The following is a 21,709-nucleotide window of genomic DNA, read 5'->3' as shown; positions in this document are numbered from 1 at the left end:
GAGGGCCCATCGCATCTATGATGGATCTAGCGCTCGCAGAGACAGGCCTCGCACCTTCATTTTTAAATTACTTCGCTATACTGATCGGCAGCTCATTCTTAGGGCTGCCAGAAATGTAGCTACACCACCCCGGCTAGACGGAAGCTCTCTACTTTTCTTCCCTGATTACTCCGCCTTTACTGCCCAGCGAAGAAAATGTTTCGCCCCGGTTCAGAAATCTCTCAGGCAGCTTGGAGCCCAGAACTTCTTGTTGTACCCGGCAAAACTGAAGATCATTCACAACGGCCAACCCAATCGCTTGAGAGCACATTGTTATACCAGTGTGGGACTATTTAAAACATTTTTTACTTTCGTTTTATTTGATCTGTTCGATGCCAATTCCAGGATATGTTTACTTCTTTCATTGCTGTCTGTTAATTATGCAATCTCTGTTATACACGCTCAGTACACCGGGGACGAGTGGCCCCTTACTGCCTGTTTTAAACCTCCATAATGGCTAATTATAATTGTATGTCCTGGAACGTGCGTGGTCTTAACCCATTAAAAGAGCCAAATGTTTAGATTTTTTACATCGTAAAAACATTACAATTGCATTAATTCAGGAGACCCATCTCAAATCTGCTGATGTCAATACATTTCAAAATAAACACTATAAAGTAATTGCTCACACCTGCGCCTTGAATAAAACAAAAGGGGTACTGACTGTGGTTAACAGAAAGAGAAATATTACCATTAATAGTTCAAGCAATGATACTGAAGGCCGTTTCTATCAAGTAACAGCAACACTTAACAGTGTTAAACTGTGCTTAGCATCAGTTTATGCACCCAATGTTTTTGATCCTTGATTTTTTGAGAACGTCAGGGTTAAGCTATCAGCACTCCCAGATTGTGCACTTATTGTTGGGGGGGATTTTAATTTGACTTTCAATCCAGCTCTTGATACTTCATCACAGGGCACTGCCCTGTCTCTTATGCCTCTAAATACTTTCAAAACTTTGCACAAGACTTAAATGTACATGATGCTTGGCGTCTGAGAAACAATGGTGTTAAAGATTTCACATTCTTTTCGCATAGACACAAAATATACTCTCGCATCGACTACATTTTTATCTCCCCAATTATTATGCGTAATATTATTTCCACAGATATATTGCCAATTCTTATTTCTGATCATGCTCCGGTTTTGTATTCATTTGACTTGGTCCCAGGAATTAAGCGTGCTAAACGCTGGCGTTTTAACTAATTTCTACTTCAGAATGAAGCTTTCATAAAAAACACCTCGCAGAGAGTTTGAGAGATTTCCTAGAAATCAACTCTAATACTGCAACCAACCCACATTCATTATGGGAGGTTACTAAATGCTTTATTAGGGGCTGCTGTACAGCCTTTTCTTCTAACTTGATCAAGACCAGGTTTTTAAAGAGCCGCCTTGCTTCAGACAACATACGGCGTCTTTTTCATATTATAGACCAAGCCCCCCATCAACCCGCCTCTTGTGCTGTATTTTCTCTGGATGCCGAGAAGGCATTTGATCGCCTGGAATGGAACTATCTGTGGGCAGTTCTAGAACGCTTTGGCTTCGGCCATTCTTTTATCAATATGATCCGCACTTTTTACAGCAATCCTACTGCATGTGTGCAGACCGGGTCAATGTTATCCCCTCAGTTTGCACTCGGCAGAGGTACCCGACAGGGCTGCCCATTGTCACCATTATTATTTGTCCTTTCCTTAGAACCATTGGCGCAAGCTATTAGACAAAGTAACAATATAGCTCCCATTACTGTACAGGGCTCCAAACACCATACATCACTCTATGCTGATGACATTTTATTGTTTCTATCTGATATTTCTGATTCAGTCCCTAACGCACTGCATATAATTGATCATTTTGGTAAACTCTCTGGGTATAAAATAAACTGGTCTAAGTCTGTTTATATGCCTTTGAATCGTATCGCCACAACAACCCCTCTTCCCCCTCATATCTCTATTCGGCCGCAGCTCACAGGCTTTACATATTTGGGCATTAAGATATCCCCAAATTTCCAGCAGATTCGTAAAGAAAATATGCTTGAAGTTCTAAATAAAATCAAAACAGATTTGACTTGATGGTCTCCATTACAGGTTTCATTACATGATTTCTGTTATAAAAATGTCCTATTTTCTATGATCCCCATTTCATTACCACAAAAGTACCTTGAACAAATAAATTCTATTATAACTGGTTTTATTTGGAAGGATAGGCGACCCAGGATTCGGTTGACTACTTTGCAGCGCCCTAAACCGGCCTGGCAGTACCCAATTTTAAATATTACTACTGGGCTTTTCAGCTAAGGGTATTTAAAACGTGGCTGGATTCAGGGTCTACAGCTTCTTGGCGACCAATTGAGGAAGCCTTAGTTAAGCCAATCAGACTCCAGGATCTTCTATTTTCCGCCCCTAAGGACAGGGCTATTTCTCTTCGAATGGGTCCAATCATTGCAAACTCATTAGATATTTGGAAGAAAGTTAACCGATTTCTTGGCAGCCCCACAAAACTTCATAAGCTTTCACCTATATGGAACAATCCCTTTTTACTGACAGGCTCTCAGCATTTTACTTATCCACCCTGGTCCTCCAGACATATTCATATTCTTAGTGATAGCTTTGATAATGGTCTTCGCACGTTCCAGGACCTTAAGGATAAATCACTCGCTCCCTGGTTTTACCTATTTCATGTACCTCAGACTCCGCTCAGACCTTCGCGCCTATGGGGTGCCATTGGACTCTATGTTACCTATCCACCCTGTGACTAATATATTTGCTTCAAGTCACCTCAAGAGGCTTAGTTTCTTCTTTATATCACTTTTTTCTTTCTTTTAAAAATAGCTCCCTTCCAGTTACCTTAATATGGGATAGAGAGCTTGAAAAACTGGGCGGTAGTCCTGATTGGGAAGCAGTATGGGACAATGTCTTTTCGTCCTCAAAAAATCTAGCACACCAACTAATTCACTTTAAACTAGCACATAGAATATATGCTACACCATACCGACGACTCCAGATGAAGATCGTTTCAGATCCTCTCTGCCATAAATGCACTCAGGGTGTGGCCGGAACGTATCTACATATGGTTCTGGGAATGTCCTGAAATTGAATGCTTATGGAAATATGTGGCCACTGTGCTTTCTGACGTGATTGGTGTGAAAGTGCCACTGAGTCCCCGACTGCACCTTCTCAGCGATGACTCCCAAATGAATATTAGCCTTCAGACACGACGGCTCTTGTTGGCTGGACTAACAGCAGCTAAAAAGTCAATCCTACGAGGCTGGGTGGAGACAGAGGTACCCTTAGATCATGTCTGGTTGCACTAATTTGCAGATATTGTGTTGGTGGAGAGAAGTACAGCTAGATTACATCATGCCAGTGCAAAATCTGTAACGGCATGGACAGATGCCTTTTCTTATCTCAGAAGTTTATTTTAATTAGGCCCTAACCCCCCCCTCCCCCCCCTTTTTCTTCTCTCTGTCATTGTTTTACTTGTTTTAGAGCTCCCAATTGTTAGTTTGTATTCATGTGTACTATGCCCGTGTGGTGCATCCAGTAAAGGCACTCCGCATGGAGTGCAGGATGCACCCTACAGCCTGGAGATCGCAGGTTCCAATCCAGGCTATGTCATTCCCGACCGTGACCGGGGGTTCCTAGGGGACGGCGCACAATTGGTCGAGCGCCGCTCGGGTAGGGAAGGTTTAGGTCGGCAGGGGAATCCATGGTTCACCGTGCACCAGCAACCCCTATGGCTTATAGGGTGCCTGCGGTTCTCAGTGGAGCCATTCAGATCTGTGTTGTCCTCCACCACTATAGGTCTGATGGCTTCGCTGTGGATCTGCAGTGTGAAAAATGAGGAATTGGCAGGACCACGTTTCGGAGGACGCGAGTTTCAGCCACCTTTTCCCCCGAGTCGCCGGGGGGTTGCATCGGTGAACCAGGATAAAAATACCCCACTGGCAACAACTAAAAATTTAAATAAATAAATAATAAATAAAATACATAAAAGAACCAAATGATAGGGAAGCTTACTTTCTAAAAACAACCTGGAAAGGGATTTGAAAGAGTCTGTGTATGGAGAAACAGGCATTGGTTCTCTGTGAGATTGTTAATATCTGCAACTGATCAAGTAACATTGTACAGTCAGTTGCAGAGTTATGGTCACTGCCCTGGGCTGGCATTATTGCCTCTCTCTGATCTGTACATGTTTGTGTTTTGAGCAGGTGTATCAGGAAGGTGTCTCTGCCCAGTGCATGTGTGCTGTAGCAGTGCAATGTAAATGCATAGAAACACTTACCAGATCCAGAGTCGAATTTAGTTTCAGATCTGTAAAAGAAAATAGAGCTTATTACACAGTATATAGTGCAGTGTTCTTCAATTGGTGACCCACGGGCCAAATCCGGCCCGTGAGAGCCTTCAGTCTGGCCCCTCGGGCTTCTCGTCTGCCACTGTTTGAGTAAATTAAGCTATACAGATTTATATTGTCGGTCAGCTTTTCACTATATTGATGTACCACCATTTCTTCGTAATATTACTGTGATACAAATTTGGAAGCCAGGGTCTTTAAACTACATGCCACACATGTGGCAGCAGTGTGGAGTAGTGGTTAGGGCTCTGGACTCTTGATCGGATGGTCGTGGGTTCAATCCTAGGTGGGGGACACTGCTGCTGTACCCTTGAGCAAGGTGCTTTACCTAGATTGCTCCAGTAAAAACCCAACTGTATAAATGAGTAATTGTATGTAAAAATAATGTGATATCTTGTAACAATTGTAAGTCGCCCTGGATAAGGGCGTCTGCTAAGAAATAAATAATAATAATAATAATAATAATAATAATAATAATAATAATAATAATAATAATAATAATAATAACAACATGTTCGCTTCTCAGTGGTCAGTTTCCCTAGTTACAGCTTCTGAGCTCCAGGATCGGATCAGTGGAGCCTCATCCAGATCATCTTAGTACAACACCTTCTCATGATCCGGCTCCAGTGAGCCCAGATCCGATCCCATTTTTTGTTAGTTAGTACAACTGGCCCGGTCCAGGACAGTCGAAGAAACAAGAGTTCAGTGTGCAAGAAGGCGCAGCGAGGTGCTGTTATACATACATACACATATATACAGTACTGTGCAAAAGTTTTAGGCAGGTGTGAAAAAATGCTGTAAAGTAAGAATGCTTTCAAAAATAGACATGTTAATAGTTTATATTTATCAATTAACAAAATGCAAAGTGAGTGAACAGAAGAAAAATCTACATCAAATCAATATTTGGTGTGACCACCATTTGCCTTCAAAACAGCATCAATTCTTCTAGGTACACTTGCACACAGTTTTTGAAGGAACTCGGCAGGTAGGTTGACCCAAACATCTTGGAGAACTAACCACAGTTCTTCGGTGGATTTAGGCAGCCTCAGTTGCTTCTCTCTCTTCATGTAATCCCAGACAGACTCGATGATGTTGAGATCAGGGCTCTGTGGGGGCCATACCATCACTTCCAGGACTCCTTGTTCTTCTTTACGCTGAAGATAGTTCTTAATGACTTTCGTTGTATGTTTGGTGTCGTTGTCATGCTGCAGAATAAATTTGGGGCCAATCAGATGCCTCCCTGATGGTATTGCATGATGGATAAGTATCTGCCTGTACTTCTCAGCATTGAGGAGACCATTAATTCTGACCAAATCCCCAACTCCATTTGCAGAAATGCAGCCCCACTGCTGGACATCTTCCGATTGCGAAGGGAAGTAAGCATGATGTGTCTTTCATCTGCTGCAGTAAGTTTCCTTGGCCGACCACTGCGTCTACGGTCCTCAACGTTGCCCGTTTCTTTGTGCTTCTTCAAAAGAGCTTGGACAGCACATCTGGAAACCCCTGTCTGCCTTGAAATTTCTGCCTGGGAGAGACCTTGCTGATGCAGTATAACTACCTTGTGTCTTGTTGCTGTGCTCAGTCTTGCCATGGTGTATGACTTTTGACAGTAAACTGTCTTCAGCAACCTCACCTTGTTAGCTGAGTTTGGCTGTTCCTCACCCAGTTTTATTCCTCCTACACAGCTGTTTCTGTTTCAGTTAATGATTGTGTTTCAACCTACATATTGAATTGATGATCATTAGCACCTGTTTGGTATAATTGTTTAATCATACACCTGACTATATGCCTACAAAATCCCTGACTTTACAGCATTTTTTCACACCTGCCTAAAACTTTTGCACAGTACTGTATTATTATGCCTTCCATAATGTCTTTATAAAATTACGACTGACAAATTAAAAGTTAAAGCTGCTTTGCTTTTAGGAAATAAAATAAGCAAAATAAATAAAGTCTAAATAAACATTCAGCTATATTGTAGCTTAGATGTAGTTTTCACTTGTAGCTACAGCTAACTTCAATGTTGTTATTGGTGACATTTTCGAAGTATTTTGTCATCGCAGTTATACCTGCTTTAAAACCGATACGGTGAGCATGAAATGTTGCCATTCTCACGTTGACGTCATCAACAGAAAACAAGATACACAGAAAGGACAAGTATTATGAATTTTCTTTTTCGTCCACCCCCCCGTCCCACCAGAGCGCGGACCAGGGAAAACAGTCACAGTGACGGCTTGCCAGTGTTGCACAATCCCAGCCCCAGTTTACAGGGCTTGCCAGTGTTGCACAATCCCAGCCCCCGTTTACAGGGCTTGCCAGTGTTGCACAATCCCAGCCCCAGTTTACAGGGCTTGCCAGTGTTGCACAATCCCAGCCCCCGTTTACAGGGCTTGCCAGTGTTGCACAATCCCAGCCCCCGTTTACAGGGCTTGCCAGTGTTGCACAATCCCAGTCCCCGTTTACAGGGCTTGCCAGTGTTGCACAATCCCAGTCCCCGTTTACAGGGCTTGCCAGTGTTGCACAATCCCAGTCCCCGTTTACAGGGCTTGCCAGTGTTGCACAATCCCAGTCCCCGTTTACAGGGCTTGCCAGTGTTGCACAATCCCAGACCCTGTTTACAGGGCTTGCCAGTGTTGCACAATCCCAGTCCCCGTTTACAGGGCTTGCCAGTGTTGCACAATCCCAGACCCCGTTTACAGGGCTTGCCAGTGTTGCACAATCCCAGCCCCCGTTTACAGGGCTTGCCAGGATTTGGACATTGCCTTACCTGGCCTTCCAGTGAATGTAATGGAATACCACTGATGTAGTGATTAACACTTCAATGCAAAACTTGGAGTATGTAGTCCCAAATTCCATATTCAAAAGTTAATAGAATTGGGCTCAAAGAGGAAGATTCAATGAAAAAATACAGCACTGTCCTGTACTCACATTCAATTCTGCATTCAATAACATTTCAATGATCAGGAGCCAGATGTTTATGCAATCAGACACTTTCGTTACCACGGTATTTTTGCAGTTTGACCATGCTTTTTCTCATGGTTATACATTTCATTGACTAGAGTTTATTAATATGCTTGATCAAGGGACGGATTTCTGGCTTATGGTCATTTCAATAATATACCTAAACAAGGATAGTTCTGAAATCCAGGGATGGGTGCAGGGCTAGAGTTTCTAACCCTAACCTCCAACATGCAGGTAACAGATTCAAAGTTTTGAAGAAAAAAAATAAAAAAATAAATAAAATAAATAGTATTCTAGGAAAAATGTGATTACTATCAAACCCAGAGTAATTCATTCTTCCTGGATTTTTATAAAAAAAAAAAGTAACATAGCAAGCAATTTATAGATTTCAAAGGGAAAATATTTAACCTATGTGGGATCATGTTTCTGATATAGGTTAATACTAGCTGTAAATTCAGAGGTCTTTGAAGCTCTCCGTTGAGCTGTGGGAAAACTTCACTTGGGTAATTACTCTCAAGATGCTGCTGATGTCCTGTCAAGCAGAATTAACTCTCTGCCTGCTCTATCCATGCAAGCTGCAACAGGACAGCGATGTCGATATCTCGCTCTTGAACCAATTAGTGTGCATGCTCCAGTCAGATCAATATCACACACTAACAATAAGTGGCATACCAGACCGCAGCTGCCTCTGTGAGATACCAGAGGTGGTCAGCAGGGGCCCTTGCGAGACGATGCAACTCGGACAGTGATACCTCAAAACAGACTGAACCAAGCCAGGGATGGGTACTGCCTAGGTGCACCGGGTACACCTTTACCTTGTCCCTCCCAGTGAATGGAGGCATCAGTAATAATAAATACCACAAAGTATTGCAGGGGGCAGGATGTGTCTAAAATAATAATGAGAATGCAATACAACCATGAACTGTAGCTGAAATCAATGTGCTGCATTCAGGATGCATTAGTGTGCCAGTGATATGCATTCACCAGCCTGCTAATGCTTCTAAATCATCTGAATATTAAACATTACCTCCTTTCAAGTATTCAACATGAAAATACGTGTTTGCTGTAACATGTATTGCTTTCAAAACTGCACACTTGAGGCCTATGCAGTCAATTCAAGAGTGCGAAAGGTGAGATGAATTGAAATGATTTTGTTAGCTAGAACGACCTGAAGGAGGCAGGTCAGTAAGTAACTTGGTGGGGAAACCAACCTTGTTTTAAATCTCAAATACTTACTGGAATAATGAGGCCCCACAAACAACGCATGTGTATGATCCCGCATCTTTCTTGTCGGTGAACTCCCCTTTAAAGGCACTGCAAGGAAGTCAATACGGAATCTGGGTTAGTGCTTGCTGGGAATACTATGCAAGATAAAACAACTCACTCAATTCAAAACCCATTCTGGAATCCAATCCCAGTGTGAGGACTGACAGACTGAAAACTAAAATTCAAATTTTAAATTATCATTAAAATGGTATATACAGGGTAATTCATAAATAAACAATGTGCCACTGGCAGATCGGAGTTTGATCAAATCAACCCCTTCATGCTCATGTATGAAGTCCAGGGCAATGGGCTGAATACTGGACAGGACAAGAATAGGGCTCAATGTGAAACACCACAGCCAACACGCTATACAATGTGTTAGCTAACTGGGATCAAAGAACTATTCCAATATGTTCTGTAATACTGGCTGTAGTTTCCTTATGGTGCTCCATTTGTGAAGAATATATTTGCATAAGAGAAAAAAAAAAAAAGTAACCCCCCCCCAACAATTTAGAACCACAAACTATTTCAGAGACATGCAGCATTGCCCACATTTAGACTTTAAATTAACTTCGGACAGGGAGACGGCAGCTTTAAGAGAATATTTGGTAAATTAACAATCTATAAGGCCAGAAGGTCATTCGTTTAATACAAATCAGCTGTATATTTTAACAAAAAGTCTGTGTGCTACGCAGCTTGGTTTTATTATCCTTTCACCCATTTTTACGAGTTTCCCTTTTTTTTTTTTTTAATAAGAAGCATTTTAAAGAATGACCTAATCTTGGGTTAGTGTTGAGCATTAAACCATTCCACTGCCTGAGAACTACACAAGAAAGCTGCTGGGGTACAACGAGCAGTGAGCAGGGCAGGGCAGGGCAGGGAAGTGAGCAGGGCAGGGCAGTGAGCAGGGCAGGGAAGTGAAGTGAGCAGGGCAGGGCAGGGCAGGGAAGTGAGCAGGGCAGGGCAGGGCAGGGCAGGGCAGTGAGCAGGGCAGGGAAGTGAACAGGGCAGGGCATTGAGCAGGGCAGGGTAGGGCATGTTGCAGGATCATTGCTGAGCTTTCTATTGACAATCAAACATTAAAAACATGAAACCGAGGCCAAATAAATAGGTTACCACCTCCACAAAGAGTCTTCATCAGGAAATGACCGGTTACATCATGGATAAATTTGGACCAGAAATCAACCACGGCCTGGTGCCACAGTTGACGGTATAAATTAGACAGCAGAAAAGGCTAGGTCTTGGCAAGTTACCGGTGAGCTGTAAAGCAGCAGAGTTCAGCTTTACTCACTGAAAACAACCCTGGAAGAAAGCACTCCTTTTTCAGCACTTCGGGCTACTTTCCAAAGACTACAGCCAAGTGAGGGCAGATACTGAACATTTTTGACATTCCGACTGCAAATGATCCAATAAATACTTTCTCCACATGTGCTTAGCGATTTAAAAAAAAAAAAAAAAAAAAGCGACATTATGCTACCTTCTTTTTTTGGCAACCAGTTTCTTAATACACAAGGAACACCTTCGAATTCCACTCCTTGGCTAGGTGCCCTTTCCACAGTTTGTTTTTGTTTTTTCTCATTTGAAACAACACTACAAAACCCTTTTTTTTTCTTTAATCAAGTGCAGAAGAATGGATACAGTAAGCGCACCTGCCTCTGACCTTCAAACACTGCAAATCTCACTCTCCTTTAACATGCAGTACAAAGGGGGTTCCTTATGACTATCCAAGACAGAATGAGTAGTGCGGTTAGGGTCAGGGTTAGGGTTAGCCTGCCGCCTCCCTCCCCTCCGCCCACCTTACCTCTCGGTCCCTTTCTCCTGAGTAACATGGTACTGCAGGGGTGTCAGCCGTTTCTTCAGCTCCTGCTGGGAGAAGACTACCTTATAGGTCCTTTTATCCCTACGTGACCCTGAAAAAAAACAAACAGTATAGTTTAAAACCGGATCAATTGCTTTGGCTGGTGGCCACAGCGCACACGTGTTCTGCACTAGCTGGTCAACGGCCCAGCTGAGACTGCGGGCTGGTTGCTTAGAAAGAGAGAACGCTGCACAAAAGCAAGGCAAATCCACTGGAGCGGTGGCAACGTGCTGCAGCCAAAGCCTTCTTGAGATGCAAACCAAACAAATAAGATACGTCCTTATAACTATTCTAATGGTCTAAACAGGGGCTGGCTGTACATGGCCGGGGGGGGGGCAATGGTGTAATAAAAAAATAAAAAGCAGAAGGGGCACTGCTGAAGCCACGCGGTTTATTAACTGAATGAATGAGCCGAGACCTCAAACACACAGTTTTATAGCTGCTCAGAGTCGGTTAACCATGTGACGTGCACTTGTGGGCTTATTCTGTGCCAGTACCAACATTCAGCACTCTGCGTCGGCTAGATAACGTGTGGCTATAACCCCAAAACAAGAGCCTTTATTCCAGCTCTGCCTGTACATTGTTCAGAAAACAGTCCACCTGCTGCATTACAGATTAAAAACCCCAGCCATTTTAATACAGTGTTAAAAAAAGAGAGGATTTACAAAACTCACTTTTTAGACAGTTAAAATAAGTGTCCTAAATCAACCGGGATTCACAAATGATATCAAGTGGTCAACGATTCAGACCCAGAATATACCCCCCCCCCCCGTAACAAGTGAATGAGCGAGCCTTCTGTTTTAAGCCCAGTATACACGGTATATTATAATATATAGTGTACTATCCAGCTTTCTAAACTGTGGAAGCGTTTGGCTCTTCTTCACAAGGCATTCTCTTGCCTCAGTAAGGTAAGGAGTGGAGCAATCAGGGTTCACCAATTCCATACATGTGTAACCTCAGCTCTAGGGTCATGTTGGGAATCATTTCTTCATATATATATATATATATATATAATATATATATATATATATATTTATATATATATATATATATATATATATATATATATATTACTCAGGAATTCCAAAGACTTGTTTCTTTTTTCTATTTTTTTGGCTACAAGCTTTTCAAAGCATTTTCATTTCATTTCCAAATCCCTGTTGACAAAACACATTGTTTAAAAAAATATATAATTGTATTATTTATTTATGTTTTAATTACAAGGGTAATTAGAATACCTGCAATTAGAAATAAACAATTCTGACTATATATATATATATATAATTTTTCTGCTAATTTATGCATGCTCCCCAAGTATCAGCAACAGAGCTTCCCATCTGTATTTTATTTAGTGCAGAAGAGACTGCAGGTTTAAATTACATGGTATTGGATTGCAATTTCCAGACATTGGATGCTTTTACTAAAACAGTGCTCACAGAGCACATGCTCTTTGCAAAAATATTTCATTGCTGTTGGGTCACTCCTGGCTGTTATTTTAACTGCCTTTGTAGATTCAGACCGCAGTGTACTCCATGATCCAAATTATACAAGAAAATACTTTTTTTTTTTTTTTTATGTCCATAGATGCATATCTGCAAAACTGTGTAAAATACTTCCAACTAGCTGAAGTACTGTATAGACTGGTGTCTGCTACTTGTTTCGTTCAGTGGCTGGTCTTGGCATCTCATTTCAGTCTGGTAAGAAGTCTATTGGAAAGCGTTCCTTTACTGGTCTTGCTTACAAGCTCTCTGTTTTTGTTGCAGCACATTGAGAACTCCTGGAAGGGTTTTTCAGTTCTGTTCTCCAGCTCGTGCTGCGATTCTAGTTCCTGTACCAGCACATGCATCGCTGCCTGAATGGAGGGGAATTGTAACCTGTCTGGGACATCCTAGTGAACGAGATGCTCCATCACAAGAAAAAAAAAATGGATTAAAAGGTGCATTAAAAGTTAATTTGTTGATTGAAAGCTATTTAAAACACTTGTTTTTCACAATTTACTTTTAATAATAATAATGTACACTGAACAGTGTCGCTTGCAAAGCTGCAGAACTCCAACGACAAGCTCAGAGAGCGCACGGCTGTACCCCTTTGTTAGCTTCAGTATGATTCGGGAGGGATAAGGATTTCATTCCTGGTTTCTTTGTTTGTCTTTCAAGAACCACTCAAGCAGCATTCACACACATTTTGCAGGAATGTGCCCTGTGTCATACCCTACAAATTATTTGGTTTTGGTGCACTTAGAGGTCACGGTCCAAATTAGCTAAATTTTCCAACATCCTGGCTTCTCAACCTCAAATATAAATATTGTTTCCTAATTGTAAGCGAGGTTTGTTCTTTATAAACCACCCTTGCTTATTTAAAGTTGTCAAAAGTTTTTTTTATTCTCTGTGCGCACGGTTTCCCTGAACTAGTAAGCCATTCAAAGTTGAGCCAACAGCAAAGGAAATGTATGCATTATATAAATTACAATGTTAACATTGCATCTGGCAGTTTAGCTACAAACAGCTTCAGAATTCACCAAATCCTTCAAGATGTCCCTATGCATCCAGTCCTTGTTAACAGCGCCTTTTACTTTTCTAGTTTTTTTTTTTTTATGTAAGCTTCCTGCACATTTCAAATATAAACAAAAACTTAATTGTATGTCTTAATGGTTACAAAAGTACTAATGCTGCCAGCCACAGCTGTTGTCATTCAATGTATATTCAATGGAAATGTAGTTACATGTTTATTAACATTTAAGGGTTGACCTTCTTTGATCAAAAGATTACTTAAGGATCCACACAAGAACATTTAAAATGTAGTTATGTATTGCACTTTGTTTTTTTTCTTTATAACACAAGGGCTAAATTCTCAAAGCTATTTTACTCCAACTCAATACTCAAAACAATTTTTTTCAGAAAGAAAAATACACCCAATAAGGTTGCCTAACTCAGACCTTTAATTTAGGGAATTGTAAGCACTTATTTCTAATTTGTTTTTTAATCTTAATTGGTATTCTTTCTCCTTTTCAGAAAAAAAATGTGCTAATGACAATTTGGGGTATACAGCTTTGAGAATCGAGTCCCATATTGTGCAATGGGTTGCCATAATGCCATGAGGCACTGTAGTACTGAACATGCTTCAGATTTTTCAAATAGAGATATATAGTATCCTTTGCCCATTATTGACAGACACTACAATGCAGGAAGTCAAGAACATCATTAAGGAAGGCTGGGAACCTAAAAACCAGCTTACACCATTAACACATGTGTTAGTTTGTAACAATCCAGCAACACACTGCTGCATGCAGGTAGAATGTGAAGCAAGCAATGCATTTCACATACAAAGTGTAAAATATGGCCTTATCAAAACAATGGGAAAAGCCCCAAAACTGCAAAACACAGCAAAGCACAATGTGATGCTCCAATTGTCTGGGAAGTCTGCTGCAGAAAACACACTGAAACAGTAAGTAGCCTACATTAATGTATAAAAACCACACACAGACACTGTGAAAGCATGTCGTGGTACTGTGCAGACTCATTCTGAGGATATGCAATACTATCCTATCAGACAAACTAGTCTGGAGGAGTTAAAAAACATAACGTTTCTATTTGTATTATATACAAGGAATACTGAAAAAGACAGCTTTATAAAGTATTTGGTAACATTTTAAAATAAGTGTCTGTAATTCCAATGTAACTAACACATGATTTCCTACTGATTTCAAATGAAATTCCTATTGAATTCAAAAGTCACAAGCATGCGCTCATGACATACTTTTCATGACTTCATAACATTTCCCTTAATGCACATGAAATAATCATGAACATACATTTATTTTAAAGTGTTACCGAGTATTTCTTTGGTATTGTATGACTGGGGACTGGGCACCCAAATGACAATGCATGTCTGTCCCACTACAGCGCTGCGAACGTTTCATAAAACGAAACGACCATCAAACACCAAGCCAGCGCCATCTGCTGGACCATTCTTACTACTGCTTCTTTAGTACTTCAAAGGTACTGTAAAGTCTTTTATCGACTAGGAAGGAAGCCTAAACTAAACGATAATGCGGTTTCCTGAGTAATCGCATGCCATATTTGCTATCTCTTGCTTACACGTGTCTGCCCTTAACAAGACTGAGATTTATTAAGTCACATCCCAATTAGAATCTAGGAGATGACCAGCATTCACAATCTGTAGCAGCTTTCTAATGCTGAAATACTTGACCATCAACACAGGGATATTTATTACATGATGCTTAAGAAGCATTCTGAGTGATGCGTGGAAATTCTACGGATTACACGGATGCACTAATAAATACATGTTATCTACCCGGTAATTCCTCTCTGCGGTTCCCTCTTTAAATTGTCTTCAGTGGTAGTCTCTAGAGAATGTCTGACTGAAAATGAGAACATGTAAAACATTTGGGCACTAAAGCAGCCCCCTCCTGGGACGTCCCAGGGCAGCTCTGCAACATTCCAGCCGTACGGGAAGCTGGCAGAAAGCACTGCTGTTCGGTGTCACTGTGGAACAGGAAGATAACCTCAGCAGTAAAAGGAAGGAGGCTGGACACATGTTACTAAGACTTGTCATGGGCCATGAAGCAGTGTAGATACCAAGGATGACTTACCTAACGTCCTACTCCTGAAAAGAAATGTCAGCAAAAAAACCAAACTCCACTATAAAGAGATGCTTTACTCCATCCACATTCTCCTACATCTCACTGCCCTTCCCTGTTCAGTGTCCCACTCTGCCTGTTCTGTAGAGTGCCCCTCCCACCCCTCGTATATAGTGTCTCACTGTACTGTGGTCCTGGAGTCGACTGCGCTTTAAACAGTCTTTAAAATGCAATGGCTAGAAACTAACTGTGCACGCCTCCGAGTATTAATTACCCCATCAGACTAGACTACATTTTGCTGCCTGGAGCTTAAAAGAGAAGCCATTGAAAGTGCACTGGCTGCGTACAGATACGTATGCAGAACGGAGATCGAAGAGAAAGAATGTGTCTGTAGAAGAAAAGCTGAAGGCTGTCGAGCAAGTGAAAAGGGGAGCTGCAAGTGGATGCTGCTCGCGATTTCTAGGGTGGCGAGTCACAGAATAAGAACAAGCAGAGAAAAGTAACGGATTACTTTCCAGAGGTGAACTGACTGTCTGTAGGCTATGCTATAGCCTTTAGCTTTTACTCATGTCATTTTGTTTAGCAATACAGTAGTTACTACTGGTGCAGTACGTAATTTGGCCATTTTTCAGTAAATCTGAAAAGCAATAAAGTACATCAAATGTATTACAGTTACATTATTTGTTAGCTTATTTTTTGTACATGTGTCTCGATATATCGCTGCCCTTGTTATACTGTGGATATATAGAACCCCGACACCTGTGATAAATCATGGGGGTTACTCTACTTTTAAATCAGCTTCGAATGTGACCTGCTTGCCGACGACTCCAGCAAAAATGGACTGAAAAGAAACCATTAAAAGATGACGAGGGGAAGTGAAGCAGGGAAGCACGTCAGTGTTGCGCAGGCTTCGGTGCACAGTGCTTCATCTACTGTATGGAGCACAGCGCAACACTAATATACTTCCCCACCTCAATTCCCTGCACTCTGGTGAATCTTTTACACTCATTTTTTGCAGGAATGCTTTTAAGCATTGCAATGATGTGAGCCACAATACTATAGAGAACACACCTAACATGATATTAAATCAGCATTAGAAAAATGTACAGGACACACATCCCTTTAAGGTTCTGAACGGTCTATAGTTTTCTGCAGCAGAGTCATCACCCATTGGCTTGTGTTAGGGTTCTGGTTTGCATAACACAACAAACAGCACCCATTCAACCTGAGGGGAGCCCACAGGCTCGCAGGGGCACTGGCTGGTTTTTAGTCACCAAATGCAGCAGGTTGAATGCAGACATCACTGGGGTATTCCCACCAGCAAAGAGGAAGGCAACGAGGGGTTTGGAGCTACAGGTAGGGAGAAGAGAAAAGGAAAAATACACATTAAACACATTGCACACGACACAGCGACAAGTACAGTATACAGTGCAGATCCCTGGTTGTTTTCAGTCAATTTTGGTTAGAAAAGGCAGTTTAAAAGAATATATTACTTGAGATAAACATAACCTTGTGGTATTGCAGTAAATCAATTGAATGCATTGTTCTACTTGGTTAGTATAAAGTACAGATAGGTTTAGGAAGAACAATGGAGATATGAAAGTAACCATTCCCCCAAAACATCAAACTTTTTTTCATTCCATGCAAAGGTAGAGTAATTTCAGTCAGTGATGCTGACACTGCAGTCTCCCTGTTCTTGTGATTCTTCTGTAATCCTGTGAAGTTTCAATTAACACAAACATGTTACAGTAGAAGCACATATTTCATACGGTGCGTTTGACCTGGAGAATATCTGAAAGAAAGCCGATTACATTAGCATGTCTGAAGCATGACATCTCAGAAGATGACTTTACAAAAAAAAACCTCCAGTCTGTTCTTACAAATAGAGAAAACCAGAGGAGCAGCCAAGCAGCAGCCGCGCACTGTATGTTCTCAGCAGAATCGTTCACTCTACAGTAAACACAACGTCATGTTCACAAGTGCTCCTGGATCTGGGAAACTGAAGCAGCCCTCAGCTCAAGCCTGGAGCAGTATTACAGGAGCGGTGCTGTGCTTGCAGTACAACACTGTACAGCACCTAGTTAAGACAGCGTGGAAATGAAAGTGCTCAGTGAGAGGGCTCATTACCTAGACAAGCGGCAGTCCTACTGAATCCCCGCTGCTCATCATTACACGTCTTCCTAGTCTGTCTCAGCAAGTGCAGTAGTACCAGCCGGCCTGAGAGCCTACCAGCCGCAGCCATCTGGCCTGTCACAGCTAAGACAGCGGGGCAGCGACAGCACTGCAGGAAGAGAGGCAGTGATGTCACTCTGCAGATCAGCCATTCCGCTATCAACCAGGACCAGAGCCCCAGCGAGGGGGCCCCTGCGGATTCACCATGGGTGATGTACAGGACTGGAGGTCACAATGCACGAGCAGAAGCAAGCTGGAGTGTATGTGGAATGAGCTCCATCTAGTGGTGACGGCTTGCCAAAGCACAGGTGGGATTAGTAATGCAGTGAATGAGGGAGCCACACATACAGAGTTACATTAATTCAGCACGTTCTGTATCGAGCAATCTTGTATTGCCCTCCCACACCCTAGTTCATATCCCTGATTCCAATACAAACCTGTTTACACAACCCCAAATCAATGTGACAACACATCTGTTCTTCAGTGGTTATATACAATCTATCGACATGCTTTAAATTGTGCTGTTAACACTTAGACTGTAGATTCGGGTAGATTTGTTTAGGTTTTTTTTGGTTTTTTTTGCTGCAACAGTTGCAGGACCCATACAGCATGGTGTTAAATATTGAGGAGGGTTGTTCCCTTGCAAACGGACATTCATAACCCAGAAGGGTGCAGGATTAAGTCATAAAATGTGACAATAAGGACTTTTATATGCCTTCAGCTGAAACTACTAACAAGGTCTGGTTTCTAAGAAGTAGAACGCACTGAACGGTTAACCACTGAATGACATTTTTAATGTACAATTGAGCCGGATTGTCGGGACACTGCAGCTTAAACAGGGCCGCTATTTGAATGGAGCACGCTAAAATAACCCCTTAATAAATAATGCAGCTCTAAAGAAAGACCTTCTACATTGTAACCTTAGAACATCAAAGAGAAAGCCGCCCAATGAGAGTGGTGTTTGTGCAGCGGGGGCGTGGCCTCGTCAGCACGCCGAGCCGCAAAGACCTCAGCACTGCCGGCAGCAGCTCAGTGGAAATGTACAAGCTTACTCTGGGACTGTACGAGTTCAGTGAAATACACAATGTTAGTGTTGCTTTAGTCCAAGCCTTACAGCCCTGATTGTAAAGTTCTGCAGTAGTTAATCTGTTGCAGGGCTCCTAACATATGATGCTCTTGAAGCTCTTTGAAATGGCAAGCCATGCAGACAGTTACAGTGTACCGTCCCATCCCCCCTCCTTTATAATGCTGAAGTCGGGAGCCGTAATCTGTATGAGGAGGGAGAACTGTACTAAGATTGTAAAAAATGCAAGAAAACTGTTCTGTTTGGAATATATATAAATAAATAAATAAATAAATAAATAAATAAAATGTAGATTTTCCACTGATTAACACATAAATAGGCCAAACTGTTAAATAGGGCCACAAATGTTAAGACAAATGTTTGTTTTACAGCAGCTGGTTTAGCTGTGTTGTTAACACCAGAAGGCACAGGGGCCACATTCACAAAGCTTTTTCAAAGTGTGTTTTAATGAATAAATCAAGTATGATATTCCTATAACTGTTCTGGACTTTACACCAAGTTCATGAGATGAGGCTCTGTGAACAGAACCCAATGTGTGGAAGTTCACTCCTGCAGTACCAGTCTCCAACACAAGGAGGCACAGTTATCAACAAAGCACCCTACAGTTCTACATGCTTACAGAAGATGAAACACGCCAAGCCTTGACATAACCTACAGACAGTTAGTATGGGAACCAGCATTTGCTCTTTGACTTCCCAGTTACACGACCTTCTGTTAACACACCCTTGCTGAAGCACAGTATTAGGCACCTGCTCTTTCTGCCACTATATTTAAACTAGAGCTGGAAGTTTTCATGAACAAAAACAATGCATCCCCGGGGGCATAACGTAACGGGGAAAGGCATTTTTTAAAAGACAGCATTACTGTATATTACATAATAGGGGTATATATTATAAAACAAGTGTGATGTCTCTGGCATTTACTTTCATTAAGATTCCAAGTAAGTCTCTGGAATGACAGGCACAGAAACTGGGTGTTATAACAGCCAGTTCCCCCAAGCCCATGAAAACCTACATGCTGGGTATTAATAGTTCAAGAAGCATAACAGCATTGAGCGCTAGTTATTGTGATTAGTATTGTATATGTCTTTATACATCCTGGATCCATCCCTAACTGGGCGATTGCTTCCAAAGCAAATGTGCAACCACCATCTATCAAACCCGAGGCAGCTACTGTACATACTAAGAATGCTTTCAGTAACACTTTACACACAGAGCAGTGGCTTCAGCAGTGATCAATTTGAAAAACGTTTCCACATTGATCTCCCCCATATAATTCATACCCCCAACCCCATCCCAGACAAAGTCACACTCGCAGGACAGGCTGAGCTGCCCTCCCTGACTTATTTCCTAACCCTGCTCCTAATCTGCAACGACACGTGCGCCAGTAGTGTGAATGAACTGAGATCAACCCTCAACCAGGATGACGGATTCCAAATCCCCTGCTGCAGAGAAGAAGCACGACCCAAGCCTGACCTCTCCTGGGGGCTGCCAGCTTTGCAGTTTTTATTTGCATGCGATTGTCATGTTTTTTTTTTTTGTTTTTTTTTCCTTCCCCAATCGGGTGCGTGGGCAGCTAATATACCTCAGAGATCACTTTCTGCTTGTATCTCGTTGTAACAGTGGCTTAGTTTCCAATATTGTAATAAGGGCCGGGACAAAGATTCGATTACTCAAAATAAACACTGCTTGAATGACACTCAGTGGCAAAATGTTCAAATTATTTTCTGTAACAGAATTTATAAATGACTGCAGCAAAAAACAATATCATGTAAAGTAACCAAAGCATAAATGATGTCTGAAAAATACAAAACAGGGGGGACATTATTATTCCCAACTTGCCCTCCTGAACACACTGTTTAATTGCAAGCCCGGACTGATGATCAGTGTATCTGTAACACAGACTGCAACTGGTATATTAAAGGCCACCTTGGCAAGCAGAAAGGAAACATTCCAGTAGACAACTCTCGAGACAAGTCAGCAGTCTCTCCCAACAACACGCAGCCTGATGAATAGCTGTCCTCTTTCTGAAAGGCGTGTGACACGGCGATCCTTCATTTCCTTGCGGTTTGGAATGCTGCGACAAGCCAGACACCCACCATCACGTCTCTTTCACACTAAATACTGGCTTCTGTCCAGTTATCTGCTGGAAACTAGTTAACAGCTAGCTGATCTTGCTCTCACATGTTGCAAGCTGCACAAACAGAACGATCCTTGACACTGCATGCATGTATACAATTGAGCTCTTTGCCCTGGCGGAACTGGTCTAAGGAGTCTGGCTCCATCTTTACCTCATTGCTTTCTCTGGCATGCAATCACTTATGAACCAGTAGACTGAATGCAATGTAAACCTCACAGCTCTCCACTATACTGGACTATATGGCACCCAATTGTACCAGTACTTGCATCAGCTTGTACTTGCACTGAACGGCTCTATACCTTGTTGTATTCTACTACTGCTCTTAATTATAACTATTTCCTGTATCTTGTACTTGATTTTAGTCTTACCGGTATCCGTACTCACATGTTTGTAATTGCTCTTGTTTGAAATCATTCTCATCCATTCATCGTACTTACCACGTGCTCATACTGGACTCGTATGAGCAAATCTTTTTACTATAAGTTAACTGCTCTTAGTCGAACCCGCTCTTACATGTAATTATTTACTGTAATCTCCATTTTTAGCTCTTATTTGAATTTGATCTTTTGCTACTGATTCTATTGTACTTTACAACTACTCTTATCTGTAATATGATACTCTGTAATGTGATACTTTGTAATGTGATACTCTGTAATGTGATATTTTGTAACAATCGTAAGTCGCCCTGGATAAGGGCGTCTGCTAATAAATAAATAAATAATAAATAAAAACGTAATACAATTTTACACGCGGTTTTGTGTTCCAGACAGGTACGATCCAGTTACACTTGAGCCACAAAAAATATGAGGAATCTTAAATCTGCATACACATACAATACAGCATGTATTGTGCTCCCTACTGTATTTACACACAACAGGAACCAACAGTCTGAAAGGATGGCTTACTGTACAGGAAAAAAACAAAAACACAAGGCACGAACCAGAAACCCACACGTACTGCAAGCAGCGTCTTAACCACAATGCAAGAGCTGGGCTTGTCTATATTGGTGGCTTTAAAGCTCTCGACCTCATCTCATCTCACTGACACATGACCTACAACAGAGGTGCTGTACAAGGATGCTGCCTTTGGAAATATCTGCACACCCTCAATTGAAAACAAGCAAAGAAACACTGGTTCTGAGCACAATAAAAGGGGAACCGCTTCTAACAGGTAACACCATGGCACTCTGCATCACACAGCTGATCTAGACCAGTGCCACTAGAAATAGCTCAGCCTGCTGAT

The 21,709-nt window shown here is 41.7% G+C and overlaps 1 protein-coding gene across 4 annotated transcripts in view; it reads right to left on the bottom strand.

Moving 5' to 3' along the window:
- The window catches only part of LOC117415957 (methionine-R-sulfoxide reductase B3, mitochondrial-like), a 41,831-nt gene that overhangs the window by 18,861 nt on the left and 1,261 nt on the right, over positions 1-21,709 (bottom strand). The window contains exons 1-5 of one of the 4 annotated variants that reach the window (XM_034026931.3): positions 17,200-17,282; positions 16,298-16,422; positions 10,416-10,524; positions 8,585-8,662; positions 4,319-4,347 (exon numbers count right to left, since the gene is read on the bottom strand). In XM_034026931.3, the coding sequence (XP_033882822.2) occupies positions 4,319-4,347; positions 8,585-8,662; positions 10,416-10,524; positions 16,298-16,373 (292 nt within the window). In that variant the 5' untranslated portion in view covers positions 16,374-16,422; positions 17,200-17,282. Of the gene's footprint in view, positions 1-4,318; positions 4,348-8,584; positions 8,663-10,415; positions 10,525-16,297; positions 16,423-17,199; positions 17,354-21,709 lie in introns of those variants that run through there. The other 3 variants (XM_034026927.3, XM_034026930.3, XM_034026929.3) reach the window with 3 other exon arrangements.

The sequence above is a fragment of the Acipenser ruthenus genome, chromosome 7, assembly GCF_902713425.1.
Source record: "Acipenser ruthenus chromosome 7, fAciRut3.2 maternal haplotype, whole genome shotgun sequence".
In the NCBI taxonomy this organism is placed as follows: Eukaryota; Metazoa; Chordata; class Actinopteri; order Acipenseriformes; family Acipenseridae; genus Acipenser; species Acipenser ruthenus.
Note: the sequence above shows the minus strand (reverse complement) of the source record. Positions and strands in the feature narration are given on the sequence as shown.